This window comes from Lithobates pipiens, unplaced genomic scaffold (genome assembly GCF_037356315.1).
Source record: "Lithobates pipiens isolate NorthernLeopardFrog02 unplaced genomic scaffold, aLitPip1_a1.2 Scaffold_3, whole genome shotgun sequence".
Taxonomy (NCBI): domain Eukaryota; kingdom Metazoa; phylum Chordata; class Amphibia; order Anura; family Ranidae; genus Lithobates; species Lithobates pipiens.
In genome coordinates this window covers 190,606,748-190,627,786 of record NW_027507790.1, presented here as the reverse complement: position 1 = coordinate 190,627,786, position 21,039 = coordinate 190,606,748, and the positions used below count along the sequence as shown (strand labels likewise).

The window sequence follows — 21,039 nt, the reverse complement described above, 5'->3', positions numbered from 1 at the left end:
TCAGGCCTAAAAAATGCCTCAGTGGCAGCAGTCACCCAATAGTAATAAGAGCTAGTTCACACCATAAAGCATGTGTTAGTGTGCGCATGCACTGATATATGGTTCTTACTGCATGCTGATGTGCTGCAATGTGTTTTGCACACATACTGCAGTGCGCTTTTATGACCCCACTTTCTCTCTTTTTTTTTTTTTTTTTAACTCAATGCTTTATATCATACAATGCTTTATATCAAACACTGCAACACCTTATGACACTTTGCAGCACCGGCACACAGTGAAACGCTACATTTATTTTTTTCATCGCATTGGTGTGAACTTTAGTCTAACGTCATGTACACACAAGCGTTTTTTCCGTCTGAATAAACTCTGAAGGTTTCTCCGATGGAATTCCGCTGAAGTTGTCTTGCATACACACGGTCACACCAAAGTCCGACCGCCAAGAACGCGGTGACGTACAACGGGACTAGAAAAAGGAAGTTCAACAGCCAGTAGCCAATAGCTTCCGTCTCGTACTTGCTTCAGAGCATGCATTGTTTTTTGGTACGCCAGAACAGCATACAGACGAGCGGTTTTCCTGATAGGAATTTGTTCCGTCTGAAAAATTTAGAACATGTTCTCTTTCTAGGTCAGTTAGAATTTGACGTAAAACGTCCGATGAGGCATTCACACGATCGGTATATATGATAAAAAGCTCCTGTCAGACTTTTTCTGTCGGAAATTCCGCTTGTGTGTACACAGCATTAGGATTCAATGCTTTGTCCTTCCATTGGGGCTGTGTTGGGTCCAAATGTAGGTGGTACACATGGCCTCAGTTTCTCCAAGTTAGGCCCAAGGGGCTTCATAAGGATCTATAAGAAGACTAACAATAACTTGTAGATAGGACTAGGTGAACTTTCCCCGTTACGATCAAGTGCACCTCGACACACTCATTGAAAGGCACATGTAGTTTACCATTTAAAAGGGATCAGGTTGATGTAAATAATCTTGTTAACATGTTCACACCCATGTGTTTCAGTAAGATGCATCATCACAATACATGTAACATACAGCACTTTATGCATTGGAGTTTATTTAGAATTGCTTCTAAAGTGGAAGTCAAAACCCAACTAAGGTTAAATCTACTCCCACCTCAATTCTAAGCCTAATTTATCTGTCCTGTAAAAAGGAAAGACGTCTATACTTGCCTATTCTGAAGTCGCACAGGTCTGGTCACATGACCACGCCCCAGGCTGGCTTCAATGTAGAGGAGGGAAAGCCTATTGCCACTGCCCCATAATAAGCCTATGGGTGATGCCATCTCCCAGACTTTGCAGCCGTTCTTAGCGATCTCTCCTCTATACTGAAGTTAGAGATGGAACGATCATGTGACCAGACTGGAGCGACTTCAGAATAGTAAAGTATAGACATCTTTCCTTTCACAAGCTAGATAGCCTAAGCTTAGAATGGGGGTGGAGGTAGATTTAAGCTTAGTTAGAATTTGACTTGCTTTCCACTTCAACACACAGGTACAATTACATGTAATTTTATGACCATCCCTGCTATATAGCTGTGGCTTCTATACTGGTTTCAGATTAAAACAGTAATCCTATTCATAAAACCAGCTGAAAAATGACTTGAGAAAAAATAAATTGTTTTGTCTGCTTTAGACCAGGGGTGTCCAACATGCAGCCCAAGACTTCTATGAATGCAGCCCAACACAAAATCAAAAAAACTTACTTAAAAATACAGTGGGTATAGAAAATAATCACCCCTTATTATAATCACATTTTGTTCCTTTACAGCCTGAAATGAAGACTGACACAGTTTTTGTTTTATCCAGTTGTATTTACTCAGTGCACATTAGAACATCCAAGTGAAAAAGATAGAACACTAATATGTCAGAAAAAAAAAATTTTAAAATTCAAAAACAGAATCACAGTTGGAACAAGCATCACCTCCCTCCCAAAAATAACTAGTGAACCCATTTGGGTGTAGCTAATAACCTTCTCAATGGCGCACAAAGCCATTTGAATTTCAACTGTGATCAGCTGTGGTTATTTTGATTAGGACAGCTTGAAAAGAGCTTTCCTGGAGAATTTCAATCCCTGATAGTGCAAGTGAAGCAAACAATCAACTGTGAGTGGCAAGGCAGTGTCAAAAGATCGCTGGGATAAAGTTGTGAACAGGCACAAGTCAGGAGATGGATACGAAAAAATTTCCAAGGCTTTATCAATGCCTAGAAGCACAGTCTATAATTAAGTAGTGGAGGGCATTTGGGATAACACAGACCCTTCCCTGGTCAGGATGTTGCTCCAAACTGGATACAGGAGCCATGAGGAAACTGTTCAGAGAGGCTACCAGGAGGCCTACAGCAACACTGAAGCAGCTGCACGAGATTATTACAAAGAGTGGTCATTGTGTGCATGTGACAATAATATCACAAATTCTCCACAAATGTGGCTTGCATGGGAGGGTTGCAAGAAAAAAAAAAACACAATCCTCAAGAAAGGCAGTTACGACTGAGCTTTGCCAAAACGCACTTTGAAGATTCTGAGGCCACATGAAAAAAGGTCTGGTCAAACGAGGCTAAAATTTAATTATTTGGCCTCAACACCAAATTATATGTTTAGCAGAAATCCAATACAGCTTACCATCCAAACACCATCCCTACAGTAAAGCATGCTAGGTGGTAATATCTTGTTATGGGGATGTTTCTCTGCAGCAGAGACAGGAGCACTTGTCCGGATAGAAGGAAAAATGAATGGAGAAAAATACTCTCAAATTCTTGAGGAACATCCACTGCCCTATGCCAGAAAGTTGTGAATGGGAAGAAAGTTTACCTTCCAACATGACAATGACCCAAAGCACACAGCAAAAATGACCACACAGTGGTTGAAGAAGAAAAAGGTGACTGTCCTTGCATGGCCTAGTCAAAGCCCAGATTTAAAGTGCAAGTAAACCCATCCATAAAACCGTTTTATTTATGGCATGTGCCAGAAACGTAAGATTCCCATTGGTTGTGCTCTCATCCAAACTGTAAAATCATCCAATGGCTGGTGTCATAACTGATCACGTGTGCAGCATCATGATAGTTGTATATTAAACAGAGGCAAAGATGGCAGCTTCCTTGACTGAAACCGATAGGGGGGTTTTACCTACACTTTAAACCCCATTGAATATCTGTGCAGTTAATTGATGATTGTAGCCCACAAAAGGTTACCAACAAATCTAACTGAACTTGAGCAGTTTTGCATGGAAGAATGGGCAAATGTTGCAAAGTCTATATGGGCAAAGTTAGTAGAGACATATACCAGCAGACTAAAGGCTGTAATTAAAGCAAAAGGTGGTTCAACAAAATACTGACACAAGGGAGTTATCCCTTTTCCAACTCAATGATTGTGTTTTTGGATTTTATTCCCGTTTGTGTCTGCTTGTCCAAGGGAAAACCACAATTTCTTGTCCTGCTGTCACAGCCTGTCAAAAAGACAGAAAGTGAGGTGACATTTATCCAACATGGTTATGGACAATAAAAGCTTGGACGGAGTATGTTCTCTTCCCAAGTCTATCCAAAACTAAAAGAAATGTTTGGCTGGAGTTGAGATATGTGTAAACACAACTAATAAAACTGGTTACCTGTGTGATAATGTTAATATGTAATGAAGGATAAGAACAAGGAGGAACTCAAGAGAAATAATGATCATGTGTGCAAAGAAAACCAAACTAAGGATCTCAAGTGCAATATGACACATATCAATCAATACTCCCAGTTACCAGTCACTGCAAAAAAGATCAGCAAAGTCACATATGCAGAGGATATATCACATATGCTTTAATCTTGGTCTGAGCAGCATTGCAAAAAACACTTCTTGCATCTGCCACTTGAGGGAGAAGGCCTTTTTGGTACTTCCCTGGATAATTTTATTAAAGAGATTACTGGGGGAAAGAATACACTTTTGCGCTAGCAAAGGAAAGCTAAGGCCCAAGTTGGAAAATATTCTTCCTTTGGAAACAGTGTCTTCAATTTTTCCCAGGCCTCTAAGCCCAAGTCTAGGACTCCGTTCCCTCACAAACCTTGGATTCCAACATTTCCAAACCTGTGGGCAAGTCATCTTCACAAAGTGGGGATGCCTTCACTTAAGAAAGGTTTTAGAGTTTCTACTCCAACCTTTTCACCGTTTCCAGAGCAAAAGGGATTTTGGACCTGAAGGTGCTCAACATTTTCCTTCTTCCCTTTAAAAAGTTCCATATGGAATCTACTCAATTATTGCCTTCCCCCTTTCAGGAGACTTTTTGGCCTCAGTGGACATCAAGGGTGCCTGACCAATCTTTCCAGTGCATCAATGCTTTCTGCGGGCATGCAACACTACAGTTACCTGCCCTTCCCTTTGGCTTGTCAAATGCACCTCCAGTTCTTACCAAAGTGCTGGCTTCTATGATATCTGGATAATCTCTTACTGAGGGCATAGCCGGAACAGACTTGTCAATGACCACCACGCTATTCTGACTCTCGGCTGGATCCTGTACTTTCAGAAGTCGGTGCTGGACCCATTGTCTTGAGTATCTTGGTTTATACCAAAATGAAAACAAAACTGAAAAAAAACTGATGCTGTAACTGTTTATAATATATTAGCTGGAGTTTGGCTTCAATTTGTTAAATTCATCTAAATCCATCTAATGTTACCCTCCCCCCAGACTGACTATGCCGAGGTCCAAAAGGTGACCCTGTACTCATTAATCCAGAGTGGGGACACTAATACAGGATTGTGTCAGTGATGGATCGACTTGGGTACAATTAGCCTGCTCATATATGGATCAAAGTTCAGCCAGTCCCTGATGGACAGGCCGAATTTTGATCCACATATGGCCAACTTTTCACTTTAAGCCATCTTCCAAAGTGTCCCTGGAGCTATAAAAGGTCAGATGCAGATGATCAACCTGCAAATGTCATCCTGTAAAGTCAGCTCTTTGGCTCACCTACCACATAACTACTGATCAGCGAGGCCATGCATTTGTACTGAAGAATCAATGACAATGAAGGCCCAAAATGGAGCTCCCAGATGGGATTTGCATATTAAGTGTCCCAGGATTTAAAGCTCCTCTACAAAATGACAGCAATAATAAAGCACTAAATGCTGTGAAAGCCATATAATAACTTAGCAAAGAAGTTTGGCAAAGAACAAGGTTTACCTGTATTAGCCAGTCTGGACTCTATCAATTTGTCCAGCAGTTCATCGGGAACAGGGTGGCCATCTAAATAATGCCTGGACATTCTCTGCAAAGCCTCTTTTTCCCACACCCAATTCTCTAGCATCTGGGATGGCACTTCCACAAAATCCGTTTCCACATTTGTCCCACTAAATCGTGCAAATTTGGTCTGTAAAATAAAAAACAAAAAGGCAATGATATTATTATTATTATTATAACTACTAACAACTTACAAGTAGGAGAAAAAGAATCTTGCAATTAAGCTGACATTTGTGAACGTCAGGCAAAAAGGCTGCAGTTACTTATTAAAAAAAAGAAATTAAATAGATTTTCTTTTTTTCAAATTCTTTATTTGTAAAGAAAAATAAAGCATCCATCAAACAATATAACAAAGGCACCAAAGGTGCCATGACACATCAAACATAGTTACAGTCCAGGGTAATACAGTCAAATATGGAGGTGCTCGGAAGCACATCATCACTGCTGCACAGACAAGCCTCCCAATTAAAAAAAAAAAAAAAAGAACATCAGGTGGTGGTGACCATATGTATTCTGCTCGTGTTGAATTGCATGAATGAACACTTCACATTTTAGGATAGAAGGAAGCTAGATGGTATAAACATAGGGTCACCCAGAAGGGTGCCGAGACCAGAAGTGAAGAGGGGGGGAGGGGGAGACACAGGATGATGGAACATGTAGATGCTACAGTATGAATGAGAGGAGGACCTCAGTCCACAGAGCAGCTCTCTAGGAGGGACTTCCCTTCATCCGAATACACAAACATTTTCCAGTATGCCCATGTTTTCATATATCGTTCTCTTCTGCTTTGTGCGGTAAGTACCAGATCTTCCAGGGTATTGACACTCTTGGTTTTATTGAGCCACATGGTGATGGAAGGAGGATTGGGGTCTTTCCAACACAGGCTTTGGCAGGGTTAGTCAAGTGGCGAAGGACTTATTTTTTTGTATGTCGGAATCGGCATCTGCGAGCAGTGGAGTAGGAAGAAGGCCGGATCCCTCAGGATAGGGAAGTCCATGAATTGTTGGAAGATCCTCTGTACCTCCAACCAGTACTGTTGAAGCTTTGAACGGGACCAGAAGATGTTTCCACATCTCCAGCAACTCTCCGAAGCCTCCAGAAACCACTTACTCAAGACTTGATGGGGTGAGCTACCAGCGCATCAATATTTTATAGTTGGATTCCTGCGTACACGTATGGATGGATGGATGATTTCAGGCAAAGGTGGATGATGTTTTAACCAATATGGGAAACAGCAGAAAGTGGGCAGACGAAAGCTCCGGTTTCATACATGCCTTATGGCTCACTCAGAGTGGGTCCTATGGTGGGGTGCAACTTGAGAGAAGGAGGTAGGGAGGTAAAGCGCCCTGTGCAGGTGAACGGGACTAAACTGCTGTTCTAGGTGCGTCCACAGCCCTAGATCTTTATGTCTGCACCAGTCAATTACCCTGCCAAGGTGGGCTGCTTGGCAATATTTAAGCACGTCCGGGACGGCCACCCCTCTATAGAGTTTAGGTAGCGTCAGAAGTGGCCTAGCATCGGTAGGCGCCTTGTGTGCCCAGAGGAACTTGGTAAAAAAAAGTATTGACGTGACGAAAGAAGGTAGAGAAAATGGCGATGGGTAAAGTCTGGAAGAGGTATAGAAACCTTGGCATGATACTCATTTTGATGATGTTACAGCGGCCAAACCAGGAATATAGACCTCTATTCCATTTGTCTAATAAGGCATGGACCGCACTGAGCAGGGGCGGAAAGTTCATCCTAAACGTACCTGCTAGGTTCGGGGGGATATGGGTGCCCAGGTACTTCAGAGCCAAAGACGTCCATTTAAAGTTGAACTGTAGAGTGCGACCCAGGGGAGAGGGCAGAGCTATTCCCATCGCCTTGGATTTGGAGTAGTTCATTTTCATATGCGAGAGTGCTCCGTAAATGGTCAAATTATTTCAGGAGATTTGGTAGGGAGATATGTGGGTTGGGCAAGGAGAAGAGGAGGTCATCCATGTAAGTGGAGACTTTATGGGTGTGGTCGCCTACCTGAATGTCGGAGACATCTGGGTTTAAATTAATCCTGTTCAGGAATGGTTCCAATGACAGAGCGAATAGCAGAGGTGAGAGTGGGAATTCCTGTCGGGTGCCATTAGAGATAGGGAACGGCTCTGAGAATATCCCATTCACTTTGACTGCTGCCCGTGGAGAGTAGTATATGCTATATATCCAACTAAGCATCTGTTGCCCGAAACCCATGTGTCTCAGTACCGCAAACAAAGGCCCCATTCACCCCATCAAAGGCCTTCTCCGCACTGGTACTGAGGAATATGCAAGGAGAGCCTGTTTGACTGGTGAAGTAGACCAGATTGAGTACTTTTACCATGTTGTCCCTAGCCTCGCGGGAGGGGATGAAGCCCACTTGGTCCAGGTGGACCAATTGGGGCAACAAGGATTGGATCCAAGAGGCAAGTATCTTGGTAAAAAGCTTCAGGTCTACATTGAGCAATGAGATCGGCCGATGGCCGTCGAAAGACAGAAGGATCTTTTCCTTCTTTTGGGATAACCGAGTCATGGGCTAACAGAGATGCCTGGGGAAATGAGGTAGTCTGTCCTAGGCCATTAACCACTTTGCGACCCAGGCCAATTCTGGCATTTCTCTCCTACATGTAAAATTCATAATTTTTTTGCTAGAAAATTACATAGAACCCCCAAACATTATATATGTTTTTTTAGCAAAGACCCTACAATGGCGGTTGTTGCAACTTTTTATCTCGCACGGTATTTGCGCAGCAATTCTTTAAACACGTTTTTTTCTGAAAAAAAAAAAAAACTTTCATGCTTTAAAAAAAAAAAAAAAAAACTGTAAAGAACACGTCACGCTTCAAAATTGCACGCGCTTGTGGAATGGCGCCAAACTTTGGTATTTAAAAATCCCCATAGGCGACGCTTTAAATTTGTTTTACTGGTTACATGTTTAGCGTTCACGGTGATTCCTCACATGTGTGGTTTGCACACAGTTTTCATATGTGGGCAGGACTTACGTATGCGTTCGCTTCTGCGTAAGAGCTCACAGGGACAGGGGTGCTTTAAATTTAATTTTTTTGTTAATTTTTGACACTTAAAAAAATTGATTACTTTTATTCCTATTACAAGGAATGTAAACATCCTTTGTAATAGGAATATGGCATGATCCGACCCATTTACAGTGAGATATAGGGTCAATAAGACCCCACATCTCACCTCTAGGCTGGGAAGCCTAAAATAAAAAAAACGATCACGGCTTCCCAGCCGAGGCGGTGCCGTTATTTGAACATCATAACATCGCGCCCGGCCTCCGAACGATCATAGAGACTCCGGCGACCATCTGGTCTGCCGGAAATCTCTATGATCACCATCCGGGGGTCGGCAGTTCCTGCGTTCGACTCACCGATGGAAGCGGCGAGTCGGTAGAAGCACTGGAGGGCGGCGGGAGGCGTCCCCTCCCGTAAGAATGATCAAGCCGCTATGATCGTTCTTATGGTGCAGGGAATGACCAGCTGAAAATGCCAATATCTGAATGAATGAATGAAATACTTATATAGCGCACAATGCGAACTGAATCATCTGTAGCCTCAGGCATCATTCAGATATACCCCCGGAAAGTCAAGGACATCCCATGATGTCCACCCGGCGCAAAGTGGTTAAACACTCTTACCATGTGTTGACCCAAATGGGGCAGAAGAGTCTTGTAGTACTGTATCGTAAACCTGTCGGGGCCTGGTGCCTTTCCTTGCTTGGCTGACTTCAATTCTCCGCTCAGCTCTTTGAAAGTGATTGGGGCTTCACGCTCTCCCCAAGCCGTGGATGGGAGGCATGACAAGTAAGCCAAAAATAGGTAATCATCTTTGGAAGAGGGAGGAGGGGGTGGGAGGTTGTATAGGGAGGAATAGAATTCTCAAAAGGTATGGATGATATCCTTGGGTAATGAGATTTGTCGTAGATCCGTATCCTTAATATACAGGATATAGGAGGCCTTACGTTGGTCTGAGGGCCCGTGCTAACCATTTGCCATATTTGTCATCGATTCATACACTGGTTTCTTGCAAGATTGGAGAGCTGCCTTCGTCTTGTAACAAAGAAGGTCGGAGACCTGTCGACGAAGATGAGCATAAAAGATGGAATCGGTGTTCTTTTATGCTGCAGCTCAAGAGCCTGAATATGCAGTTTTGTCAATTGTCTCACCTTTTTAAACACGGGAACCGTGGTTGATCAGGAAGCCCCATATGACCGCCTTATGGTCTTCCCATACCCGGGTCACTCTGGGGTGGCATTCGTCCGAAAATAAGCTGTGAGTTCTTGAGCCACGTCAGTCAAAACCTCTGAGATCTGCAATAAACTCTCATTCAGGCACCATCTCCAATCTGGAGTGGCGGTAGAGGCCGACAGGGAGAGACTCATCATAACTGGTGTGTGATCAGACCAGGTTATATGACCAATAGAGACGTCTAGAACGAGGGATCAGAAAGAGGTGAATCCTAGAGTATGACTGGTGAGGCGTGGAGAAGACAGAGCTCTCCAGAGTGGAAAATGCACCAGCCGTCCACAATCTGCAGCTCATTAAGTTTTTGCTGTATACAGTTCCTGTAGCTGAGGGAAACAGAGGAGGCACCAGAGGAGGTATCCACGCTAGGGTCAAGGGGGACATTCAGATTACAACCGAGGATCAGTTTACCTTCTGCAAACTCCACTAGCTTGGAGAGGGTTTTACATAGAAACGAGTCTTGGTAAGTATTTGGTGTGTAAATAGTAGCCAACGTCACAATGATGCCACCGATGTAGCCTTTAAGGAAAAGTTACCGGCCTGCTGTGTCGAAGCAACTGTTGGAAAGAACCCAAGGGATATGACGAGAGATCAGGATCAAAACACCCTTAAGCCCCATACACACTATCAGATTATCTGCTGAGTTTTTCCTTCAGATTTACCAAAACCATGTAGTAGAAGGGCCTGCTTGATTGCATACACATTGAAACTCCTAAGGTTTGTCCTCATATTATATGGTTTTGGTAAATCTGAAGTAAAAACTCAGCAGATAATCTGATAGTGTGTATGGGGCTTTAGATTTCGCTTCTCGATTAGTAGCGTGTTATACACATGGAAAGAATCAGTTTTGAAGGAAGGGAAGATCTCCCCCCCCCCATCCTAAAATGAGTTTCTTGTACAAATGCCACATCTGCACGGGAGCGGTTCAGATCATTAAGAAGCATCCTCCGCTTCTCCGGGACACTGAGAACCTGTCAAAAACTGGGGCTTCTTAAAACACTTGATGATAAAAAATAAAAAAAAATGGTATATTTAAATAAGTAAAAAATAAATAAAAATAACAAAAAATGTTAACAGCAACCCTGTGGTTCTGCACACACTCACAAATGCAAAAACAGGGCAAAAATGTAAACTGCAATTGCACCACACGTCATATATCACCACCAATGTCAGGGAGAGCAATAATTCTTGGGCCATTACAGTTTACTCTAAATGATGAGCTGTGAAGCACTATTCATTGACAATTTTGTGCACCATAATTTTATTTCCATTTTGTGAGTACAAGCAGCTTTGAGGCTTGACACATTTGGTATCCGTTTACTCTACAATACTTCATCTTTTAACATGTACAAAAAAAAAAATCTATTTAGTGTATTTTGTTCTAGAAAATATAGCTTTAATAAACAGTTACTCAAAGATTGTGCAACATAGAAAATTGCAGCTATCATTTTTTCAGTCTAAAGGGCCTCTGCATTCATAAAATATTTCATTTATACAATATAAAATATTGGGGTTTAAGTAATTTTGTAGGCAAAAATCCAGATTTAACCAGTTCCCGGCCGGCGCATGCCGATGTACGTCGGCAGAATGGCACGGGAAGGCATATTGGCGTACAGGTACGTCCATTTTTAAATGCCGCCCTACCATCTCGTGCGCGCCAGCGGGCCGGTCGGGACCCCCCCCCGTGAGTCCGGTCGCGGGTCCCGTGGACTCGATTGCCGTGGGGATACCCACGATCGCTTCACGGGGCGGCTGAACTGGGAGATGGCGTTGTAAACCGCATCTCCCCGTTCTGCCTAGCAACAAGTGACACTGATCTCTGCTCCATGTGATTGGAGCAGAGATCAGTGTTCACTAAAACAAAGCCCAGCTCCCCACAGTAACACGCCCCTAGGAACACTTAACCCCTACACTGCCACCCCCTGGTTAACCCCTTCACTGCCAGTGTCATTTACACAGGAATCACTGCATTTGTATAGCAGTGATTGCTGTATAAATGACAATGGTCCCAAAAATGTGTCAAAAATGTCCGATGTGTCTGCCATAATATCGCAGTCACAGTAAAAATCGCTGATTGCCGCCATTACTAATAAAAAAATAAAATAAAATAAAAATATTAATAAAAATGCCATAAAACTATCCCCTATTTTGTAAACGCTATAACTTTTGCGCAAACCAATCGCTTATTATTTACCAAATATGTGTAGAAGAATATGTATCAGCCTAAACTGAGGGAAAAAAAATTATTATAGCAAAAAGTAAAAAAATAATGCTTTTTTTTCAAAATCGTCTCTCTGTTTTTGTTTTTAGCGCAAAAAATAAAAACCGCAGGGGTGATCAAATACCACCAAAAGAAAGCTCTATTCGTGGGGGGGAGAAGGACGTCCATTTTGTTTGGGAGCACGACCATGCAACTGTCAGTTAAAGCGACGCAGTGTGGAATCGCAAAAAGTGGTCTGGTCTTAAGCCAGCAAAATGGTCCGGTCTGAAAGTGGGTAAACCAAAAATAAAAATAAATTACTCTAGAGGTACCTGCGTATTTACAGTATTTATATTAATCTTCTGTAATTCCCAGCATAACAAAAACAGAGAAGCTGGTCAGTGCGGTTATCAAATTAATCTTTTTAAATTGGGTGTTCTTTTCTTAATAAAATATGGGCCATCAGCTGCTTAAAAAAAATGCAACTCTGACTGCAATACTTACATTATCCCCACTCCTGCGCTCCACAGAGTTACTGAGTCCGAGGTCCAACCCATTGATATTCAGTATCAATATCAGTATGCTTTTTGTCAGTATATGAACTGATTGGCTCCTTGTACAGAGCCTGTAACAGACAGTTACCAGATCTAATTCAGATGCATACACTGCTTACCGTATATACTCGAGTATAAGCCGAGATTTTCAGCCTCTTTTTTGAGGCTGAAAGTGCCCCCTCGGCTTATACTCGAGTCACCGCTGTCTGACTGCTCGATCAGCGTATCGAGCAGACAGACGGCGGACATTAAAATTCAAAAGCCGCGCCTCCTTCTCCGCCTCCGCCTGTGATAGGCGGAACACTGAATTTCCCAGCAGTCAGTGTTCCGCCTATCACGGACATCCGCTCATTCTCATACTACGGACGAGTATGAGAGGATGTCCGTGATAGGGGGAACACAGGCTGCTGGGAAATTGAGTGTTCCGCCTATCACAGGCGGAGGCGCGGCTTTTGAATTGTAGAATGGCCGCCGAGAAGAGCGGCGATCCTGGAGCGGCGATCCATCGGCACGACACGGGACGGAGGAGGCACGGGACGGAGGAGGCACGGGACGGAGGAGGCTCGGGACGACGGCGGCTCGGGACGGAGGCTTGGGACACAGGTAGGCTGGACACACACACAAGGCTGCACGGACACACACACACACACACACACACACAGGGATGGATGGATGGATGGATGGATACACACACACACACACACACAGGGATGGATGGATGGATGAATACACACACACACACACACACACACACACAGGGATGGATGGATGGATGGATACACACACAGGGATGGATGGACGGACACACACACAGGGATGGATGGATGGATGGATGGACACACACACAGGGATGGATGGACGGACACACACACAGGGATGGACAGCCATGTCTCACCCTCGGCTTATACACGAGTCAATAAGTTTTCCAGTTTTTTGGGGGTAAATTGGGGGCCTCGGCTTATATTCGGGTCGGCCTATACTCGAGTATATACGGTACATTATAAAAAAGGACATTTATTGATGTATTAATTACAGAGCTGCCTTAAATTGAGTCTTCTACTTTTGCCTAGAGATCAGCTTTAAGAAAAATCCAGCAATGCTGTATTCATTAGCAGTGTGTGTGTGTGTGTGTGTGTGTGTGTGTGTGTGTTAGCAGTGTTGTATTTATTATCATGGACAATTACAGGTGTGCTTATGTTTATTAAGGCAGCTATGTCCCCATTTCATTGTTAGACACACACTGCGGATTAAGTCAATATACACGAACAGGAAGTTTTTTTAGTCCATTATTTATGCAATGTTTAATGCTGCACGTTGCGACAGAGGGTTCATTTTACTTTCATAATTTACATAAATGGCAGACCCCTTTTCCCACACGTGTCATGCTCCAGCATTTTTCTAATCTCTTCCGATTTCCTCTCCAAAGTCAGTACCCCTGGCTACAGAAACCTGCAAATCTCAGGTTCCCTATCCAGTGAATGAAGGAGTTTATTATAGCGTCATACTGACGAAGAAAGAGGAATCGAGAGACCACAGTGTTGATACAGAAATGACTCACTACACCTTAAGTGACTCTGCTTCGAGTCACAATTGAGACCTGGATGTGGAGCGTCAGTTTATTAGTATACTTGGTGCCAAGAGAATGAAGGATAAGGTCATCTTCTACTGATGCTTTTGCAGCAAGTAACCTTTAAAGGCCATTGAAGGCCTATATTTTTCATTTTACCATGAAATTGGTCAGGTATAAATATTAATGTGGACCATTATCAAAATTAGAAAGGTGCTCGCTTGTGCCCCATAAGGGTACATGCACATTTTACTTGGGACACTTTTACATTGCATTTGAGTGTGCATTCTGTGAATCACATTGAAAATAAAAATGTGCAGCATGCACCATACATTTAAACTACATTAAACACATGTGAGTTTAGTATAAATCTGGGTAAACCCCAGTAGATTTTCAAACGACTGTTGGCATGAATATTAATATAAACATTTGTATGAAAATTCATTTGATGGGGGGCGTGACCGGAAGCCGACCTTGGACGCCTAACTCCCTTGCTCTCCAGCCAGCCTCCGCTAAACGGCACCCACGGGGACCATCCATCGCCATCCAATGGGGAAATCAAGAGCTACCCGCTCATCTACCTCCAAGGGACCCTCCGCAGCTCCGCCGGGCTCCGCTACGGACCTCCGTTCCTTCTTTTTGGCGACGGAGCTCCCGGCCGGCGAACCCTCCAAAACGGCGCCGACTCCCACCACCGCGCCGTCACGGGCCACCTCTCTGGCCCCCCGGCGTCCACTCAAGCCGCCAGCAAGGACCTGAACACAGAGGGACACCGCAGCAGACATCATCGGCTCCTGCAACCTCCGGTGCGGTGAGTCCACCCCCAGCTCCGGCCGCCATTCATGCCGCCCAGCTAGGCCTGAGGCCTACCACGCCGTCCCCACTGCTGCTGCAGTGCACGGACGGTCTCTCTCTGCCTACTCAGCATCCACACCGCCTGACACAGCAGTCCCCCTCCCATCCGCTAGTGGCTCCGATGACCGGTAGGAGTGTTCCCTGTGGGGATGGACTGGACCGGGAGGCGGGGGGACTAGGCCTAAGGCACTCGGGGAGGGGGTCCCCCTCTCCACCAGACACTCAGTGCTCAGCAGCACTCCCCAGGCTGCTCCGGGCGGCCTCAGACCCCTTTATGTCCACCGCGTCCCTGGGATCTCCCCCCCCTCTGGATGCTGGGGACTTCCCTGCCCCCCCCCCCCTGGGGAGCCACTATCCTGGGTATACCAGGGGCCCGGGGGAATGGGTGTACCCCTGCAAGACCCCATCCCAGAATCACCGCCACCTAAAGCCCAAAGACTGGCCTCTTCACGGGCTCCCAGCCCCCCACACTACCAAGGGGGATCCCCGACCTGCTCTGCATACTCCGGGGACCCCACAGCTTCCTCTCAACAAGGAGGGGGACGGAACCGGCCACTTCCCCTGACCCCTGCATCAGAGTGGGCAGGGGTGTGGGACTCCACTCCTGAGACTGCTTCTTCCACACACGTTGATGGGCACGTGGGTCCTAGACCATTGCCACCCCGCCCCCGCCCAGATCGGGGGGATCTTGGGGAACCAAACCCCCCACCGCTACACCCACAGTGGCAGTTGTATTTGCAAGCGATTCCTACCAAAGAGGATTTTAAGCAATTGATTGAAGACGTCAAATCCACATGTAGAGCAGAAATACAAATGCTCCACTCTGGCCTCAAGCATCTTGCGGACCGGGTGGAGATGGCCGAGGAGATTCAGGAGACAAAGATAGCGGTCCACAGGACCCAAACACAGGGGGCCGATCATCATCTGTTACTGAGAGATATGCAACGTCATGTGGAGGACTTGGATAACAGGGGGCGCAGGCATAACATAAGAGTACGGGGGGTTCCGGAGTCCGATGGCCCGGAGGACGTTCAGATTATCTTACAGGAAATTTTTAACACCCTCCTTGGGGAACCCACCACCAAGTTTATCGAGATGGACAGAGCCCATAGGGCCTTGCACCCCAAAAATGCCAATTCCGGCCCCAGGGACATCATCTGTAGAGTTAACTCGTTTCACCTCAAAGGAAGACATCATGTGGCAGGCCCGTTTAGCCCGCGTGGTGACCTTCCGGGACCATTCAGTGCAACTCTTTCCGGACCCCTCCTGGATAACCCTGCAAAAACGCAGATTTCTCCAACCGTTGCTCCGCATCCTGCAAGACGCCCACGTTCCCCATCGCTGGGGTTTTCCGTTTAGCCTTACTGCCAAACATCAAGGCAAATCGGCCTCTCTGAGGTACCCTGAGGATCTACAGGCCTTCTGTGAGGACTTGGGCATCCGCCCCCCCCAGATCTCTGATTGGGACCTTGTGGCCACTCAGCCTACACCTCCAACACTGTGGCAGAAGGTTCCTTCCCGTCAACGACCCAGAAATCGGGACGCGCCAAAAAAACCTAACCGACAGAGCCCTGGCTGAAACACCAAGCCCTTAATTTTTTCCTTGTGACTCTTTAATACTAGTTGGCCCTCCTGGCCCTACTGACAGTGGAGATGATGGTCCGCTGTTCCTTTGACCGATCAGCGGTCTAGTCCCTGGACACTACATTAATGTTGGTCCCCGTTGTTCCTATTCCCCCTTCCCCCCTGGTCCTTACTATTTTCTACTCTTAGGCTGGTATTTGGGAGACTCGGGAGAGTGGGTTCCCCCCTCGCTCTCAGGACCCCCCCCTTTTTTCCCCCCGAGTACACGAGTGGTGTACCTTGGGCTCTAGGCTCCTCTCTATACTTACTGTTACGATTTATATTTTAGCGATTTTGCTTGTTTTTTTTCAGCCCGTACTCCTCTACTCACTTTTAGGTGCTGAATGAGGAGACCGGGACTCCCATGCGGCCGCCCGGCCCACGCCTTTTGCGCTGGGTCGGGTGGCCCCCTGGGATTTCGAGCAGACCCAAGTGACCCGCTCACTCAGGGTCGAGTATTGTTATATATCTGGTCTGATTATGGATCCAAGTTTTCTCTACGATTTCTTTGTTGCTGCTCTAACCTATTTCTCTCTTCTCTCTCCTCTTCTTCCCCCCTCTCCTTTCCCTTAAGTCGACACTCTGCAGGTTCCGGAAACGCAGTGGCTGGGCCCTCCGGCTGGAGCGCGCCCGCTCCTGGCGGTCTTCACTGGATGTCGATACCGGGTAAGATTCCGCCCTCACACCTATCCCCCCCCCCCACTACTTGACTGATGGCTAAGATCCTATCCATGAATGGCCATGGCCTAAATTCAAACAGGAAACGGCATCTGGCACTAAGGGAGTTTAAACAGGCAGGGGCAGATATTGTCCTAGTTCAAGAGACGCATCGCATTTTGACAAAGGGGGATCCTTCGCCTTTGCCTCCAGAAACTTCCTGCTTGTATACCAATCCTCGGGGTCCCATAAGAGAGCAGGGGTAGCTATCCTGATCCGACATGGAGCACCGTTTACCTATATTCACCACTACAGTGACCCTCAGGGGGGCTTCCTGATACTTAAGGGTGCGTGGCAGTCGCGACCGATTACCCTGTGTACTCTGTATGCCTCAAATGTCCGTCAGCATAGCTTCCTCTCCAGTCTTAACACTTCTTTTTAAAACCGATCATGGATATCTGATGGTGGGAGGAGACTTTTTTGGCTCAATTGGCTACGGCGGACCGTCTCGTGGCAGCTACCCGTGGGCTTTTGATCAAGGCCCTCCGGGACTCAAAACTCTTTCGGCAACTTACCCGACGTTATGCACTATTTGACGCCTGGCGAGCCCTCCATCCAGGGGATCGGCAATATACGTACTATTCAGCTCCCCCCCAAATGCACTCCCGCATAGATTATTTCTTCACCGATAACGCTACGTTAGAGCGATATGTAGTGCGTCTATCCTGCCGATCTCATGGTCGGATCATGCCCCGATCGTGCTTACCCTGGACTTGGGCTCCCCGGCAGCTCGGCCCTATAATTGAAAGCTGAACACCTTCCTTCTACAACACCTCCCCTCCCACTTTACAGAAAATATGACCCCAGATGTTACCCTCCCCACTTTGTGGGAGGCCCACAAGGCGGTTATACGAGGTAAGTGCATGGCACTTTCCTCAGCCATGAAGAGGGACGTCGCGGCCACTAAATTACAAATAGAGAAGGAGCTCAGACAATTAGAACAGAAATTGCACACATCTCCGTCCTTGACACTCCTCAGAAAAATCACCAACCTGCGCATGGCACTCGGAGACTTGGCACTCCGCCGGGTAGAAAAAGCCCTACTGTGGATCAAACAGACGTACTATGATAAGGGTAATAAGGCGCACTCTCTCTTAGCTAGGAAACTTAGAGACAAAACCCTCCTGTTCGCTCCACACAGATAAAAAATAAACTTAATGAGCTTGTCTCCCACTCCAAAGATATAGTCGATACGTTTGCAGGCTTCTATGCGGAGCTTTATAATAGCCCTGACATCCCCAGTAATCCTGTACCGGCAGAGCTCTCGCATCGTATGCAGCAGTACCTATCAGACAGTGATATCCCTCGTATTCGAGAGTCAGACTTGGTCTCTTTAAACGTGCCCATCACGGAAGAGGAGGTGGAACTGACCATTAAATCCCTCCCTGCGCACAAATCCCCGGGTCCGGATGGCCTGCCCTACGAATATTATAAAGCCTTTCTACCCCTCCTACTTCCGCATATGAGTAGACTTTTTAACGCTTTCCTACAGAACACCCCCGTCCCCTCGGATACGCTCCTTCCTTACCTTGATCCCTAAACCAGATAAGGACCCCAGCCTCTGCGCCAATTATAGGCCCATAGCACTCCTGAATGCAGACTTCAAAATTTTCACTAAACTGCTATCTCTGCGTCTCAACAGGGTCCTACCCTCCCCGATTCACAAGGATCAGGTGGGCTTTGTCCCCCTCCGCCAGGTGGGGGATAACACTCGGAGGGTAATAGACCTGGTCGATGTGGCGAACAGGGAGGGGGTGTCATCCTTGCTTCTGAGCCTGGACGCGGAGAAGGCCTTTGACAGATTGGGGTGGCCCTTCCTGTTCGCCACGCTGACCCACATTGGGATAGGGGGACCTTTTTTGCGGGCCATACGCCATCTTTACTCCAACCCATCCTCTCAAGTAAAGACCCCCTTCGCCACCTCTTCGGCCTTTTCTATCTCCAACGGCACACGTCAGGGATGCCCTTTGTCACCCTTACTGTTTGCCCTCTGTATAGAGCCCCTGGCGGCGTCCATCAGACGGAACCAAGCTATTAGGGGTATTCCGGTTCGGGGCAGGGAATTTAAGATTTCGTCATTTGCGGACGATGTTATCCTCACCCTGACCCAACCCAGGATATCCCTACCCAACTTACATATGGAGCTAGATCGTTATAGTGCACTATCGGGCTACAAAATTAACGCCTTGAAGTCGGAGACCCTCCCAATTAACATCTCACAACCTTCACCTCCCTATACCAAGCGAACTACCCACCCCTTTATGGAGATATTAGGCAACTACTCTTACAATGGCGGAAACGCCAAATTTCTCTACTCGATAGAATAGCCTCTGTGAAAATGACAATTCTCCCGAAGCTCCTCTACCTTTTCCAGACTCTCCCCATCCCCGTACCTTCATCACACTTGAAAAAAATACAAGGAGACCTACTCCAATTTACGTGGAACTACAAGCGGCACAGAATACCTAGATCTGTCATGACTGCCTCCCGATCGGATGGGGGTTTAGCGTTCCCTGATCTGGTTAAGTACCACCAACTCCGCGCGGTCACTTCCTGGTATACCCAAAGACCTCACAACCGCTGGTCGGAAATTGAAAAACTATGGTTGGCCCCGACACACCCTAACAGCATGCTCTGGAGTGCGGCGACATCGGTCCCCCAGTCCCGACTGCTGGGATCCATGTCCCATCTGCAACGCCTCTGGCGTAAGCTCTCTAAAGAGTTTGGCTTGGCCTCGGATAAATCGCTGCTGACCTCCTTTATATGCAACCCCCAGGCGCCAGATAGCTTATCCCACCAGATGTCACACCCCTGGTCTTCCCGGAACCTCTTCCATCTGGGGGACCTGGTGGACCCCAGATCGCAGAAACTTCTGCCCTACGTTGACCTCCAAGCCAAATACAACCTCCCCCGTCAGGGATTCTATAGCTATTTGCAAATCCGTCACTTTGCCCAGACCATTTCCTCCGACCTCCGCCTACCTCATTTGAAAACGTTATCCTAGCAGGCATGGCCCAGAGAGGGATGATCTCAGATATTTACAAAATACTTAATGTATTTCCTATGGGCTCTAAAGGCAAACATGCGTACATGCTTAAATGGGAGGAGGCAATTGGTGAGGTGCTCACGGAGGAGCAATGGCGGATGATATGGTCACAGGCATCCAAAAGCTCCATGTGCACACTCTATCGGGAAAATGCATACAAAATGTTATTCTTCTGGTATATGACCCCGGACGTTCTTCATGCCATCTACCCTTCTGCAACGGACAGGTGCTGGCGCTGCCGGGAGCACAAGGGCACCCTCCTACACATTTATTGGCAGTGCCCCCGTATAGTCCCTTTTTGGACGGAGGTCCAACGTCTCTTCACCAGTATTCTGGACCGTCAGCTGGACTTGACTCCCAAAACCTTTTTTGCTTGGTGTCCCCTTCCCCAAACTGTCAAAATCCCTGCAAAAACTATCTCGACACATCCTGACAGCAGCGCGGTGTCTTGTGGCCCTGCACTGGAAAAAGACACAACCCCCTACCCCAGGTGCACTACACGCCAGAATCAGGGACGTGGAACTAATGGAAAAGATGACCGCCAGGATACAGGACCAGTTGGAAGCGCATGACGTGGTTTGGAATCCCTGGAACCTCAGGGAAAGCCGGCCCTGACAGACATGCGGAATATTTATGGTGATTACCCACCCCTATTTCTCCCTTTCCCCTCTTCTCTTTAACACCCTTTCAGTATCCCCCTCTTTTCAAAGCTTCTTGCTCTTCTCTCACTTCTCGCTTTCCTTCCAAACTCTCCCAGGAGCGTATGTTTGATAATGTGATGTACAAGTATATAGCACTTTAATTTGATACCTGCTGCCTCCGCAAGTAACTCTTCACTAGAAACAGAGCTTTGAGGATCAGTTTACTGTTGGTTGATCTTTACTTTTTATTTACTATTGAGGATGATCCTAATGCCTGCGGACAGCACTACCTGGCCTGGTTTGTACCTGCTCCAAGTGGCTATACTCCACAGGCCGGTATGCACTT

General features: G+C 46.5%; 1 protein-coding gene across 2 annotated transcripts in view; it reads right to left on the bottom strand.

The window, feature by feature from the left end:
• Positions 1-21,039, bottom strand: part of NLN (neurolysin) — a 146,949-nt gene that overhangs the window by 15,603 nt on the left and 110,307 nt on the right. For both annotated transcript variants that reach the window (XM_077462645.1, XM_077462646.1), the window contains one exon: positions 5,167-5,353. In XM_077462645.1, the coding sequence (XP_077318771.1) occupies positions 5,167-5,353 (187 nt within the window). The remainder of the gene's footprint in view (positions 1-5,166; positions 5,354-21,039) is intronic.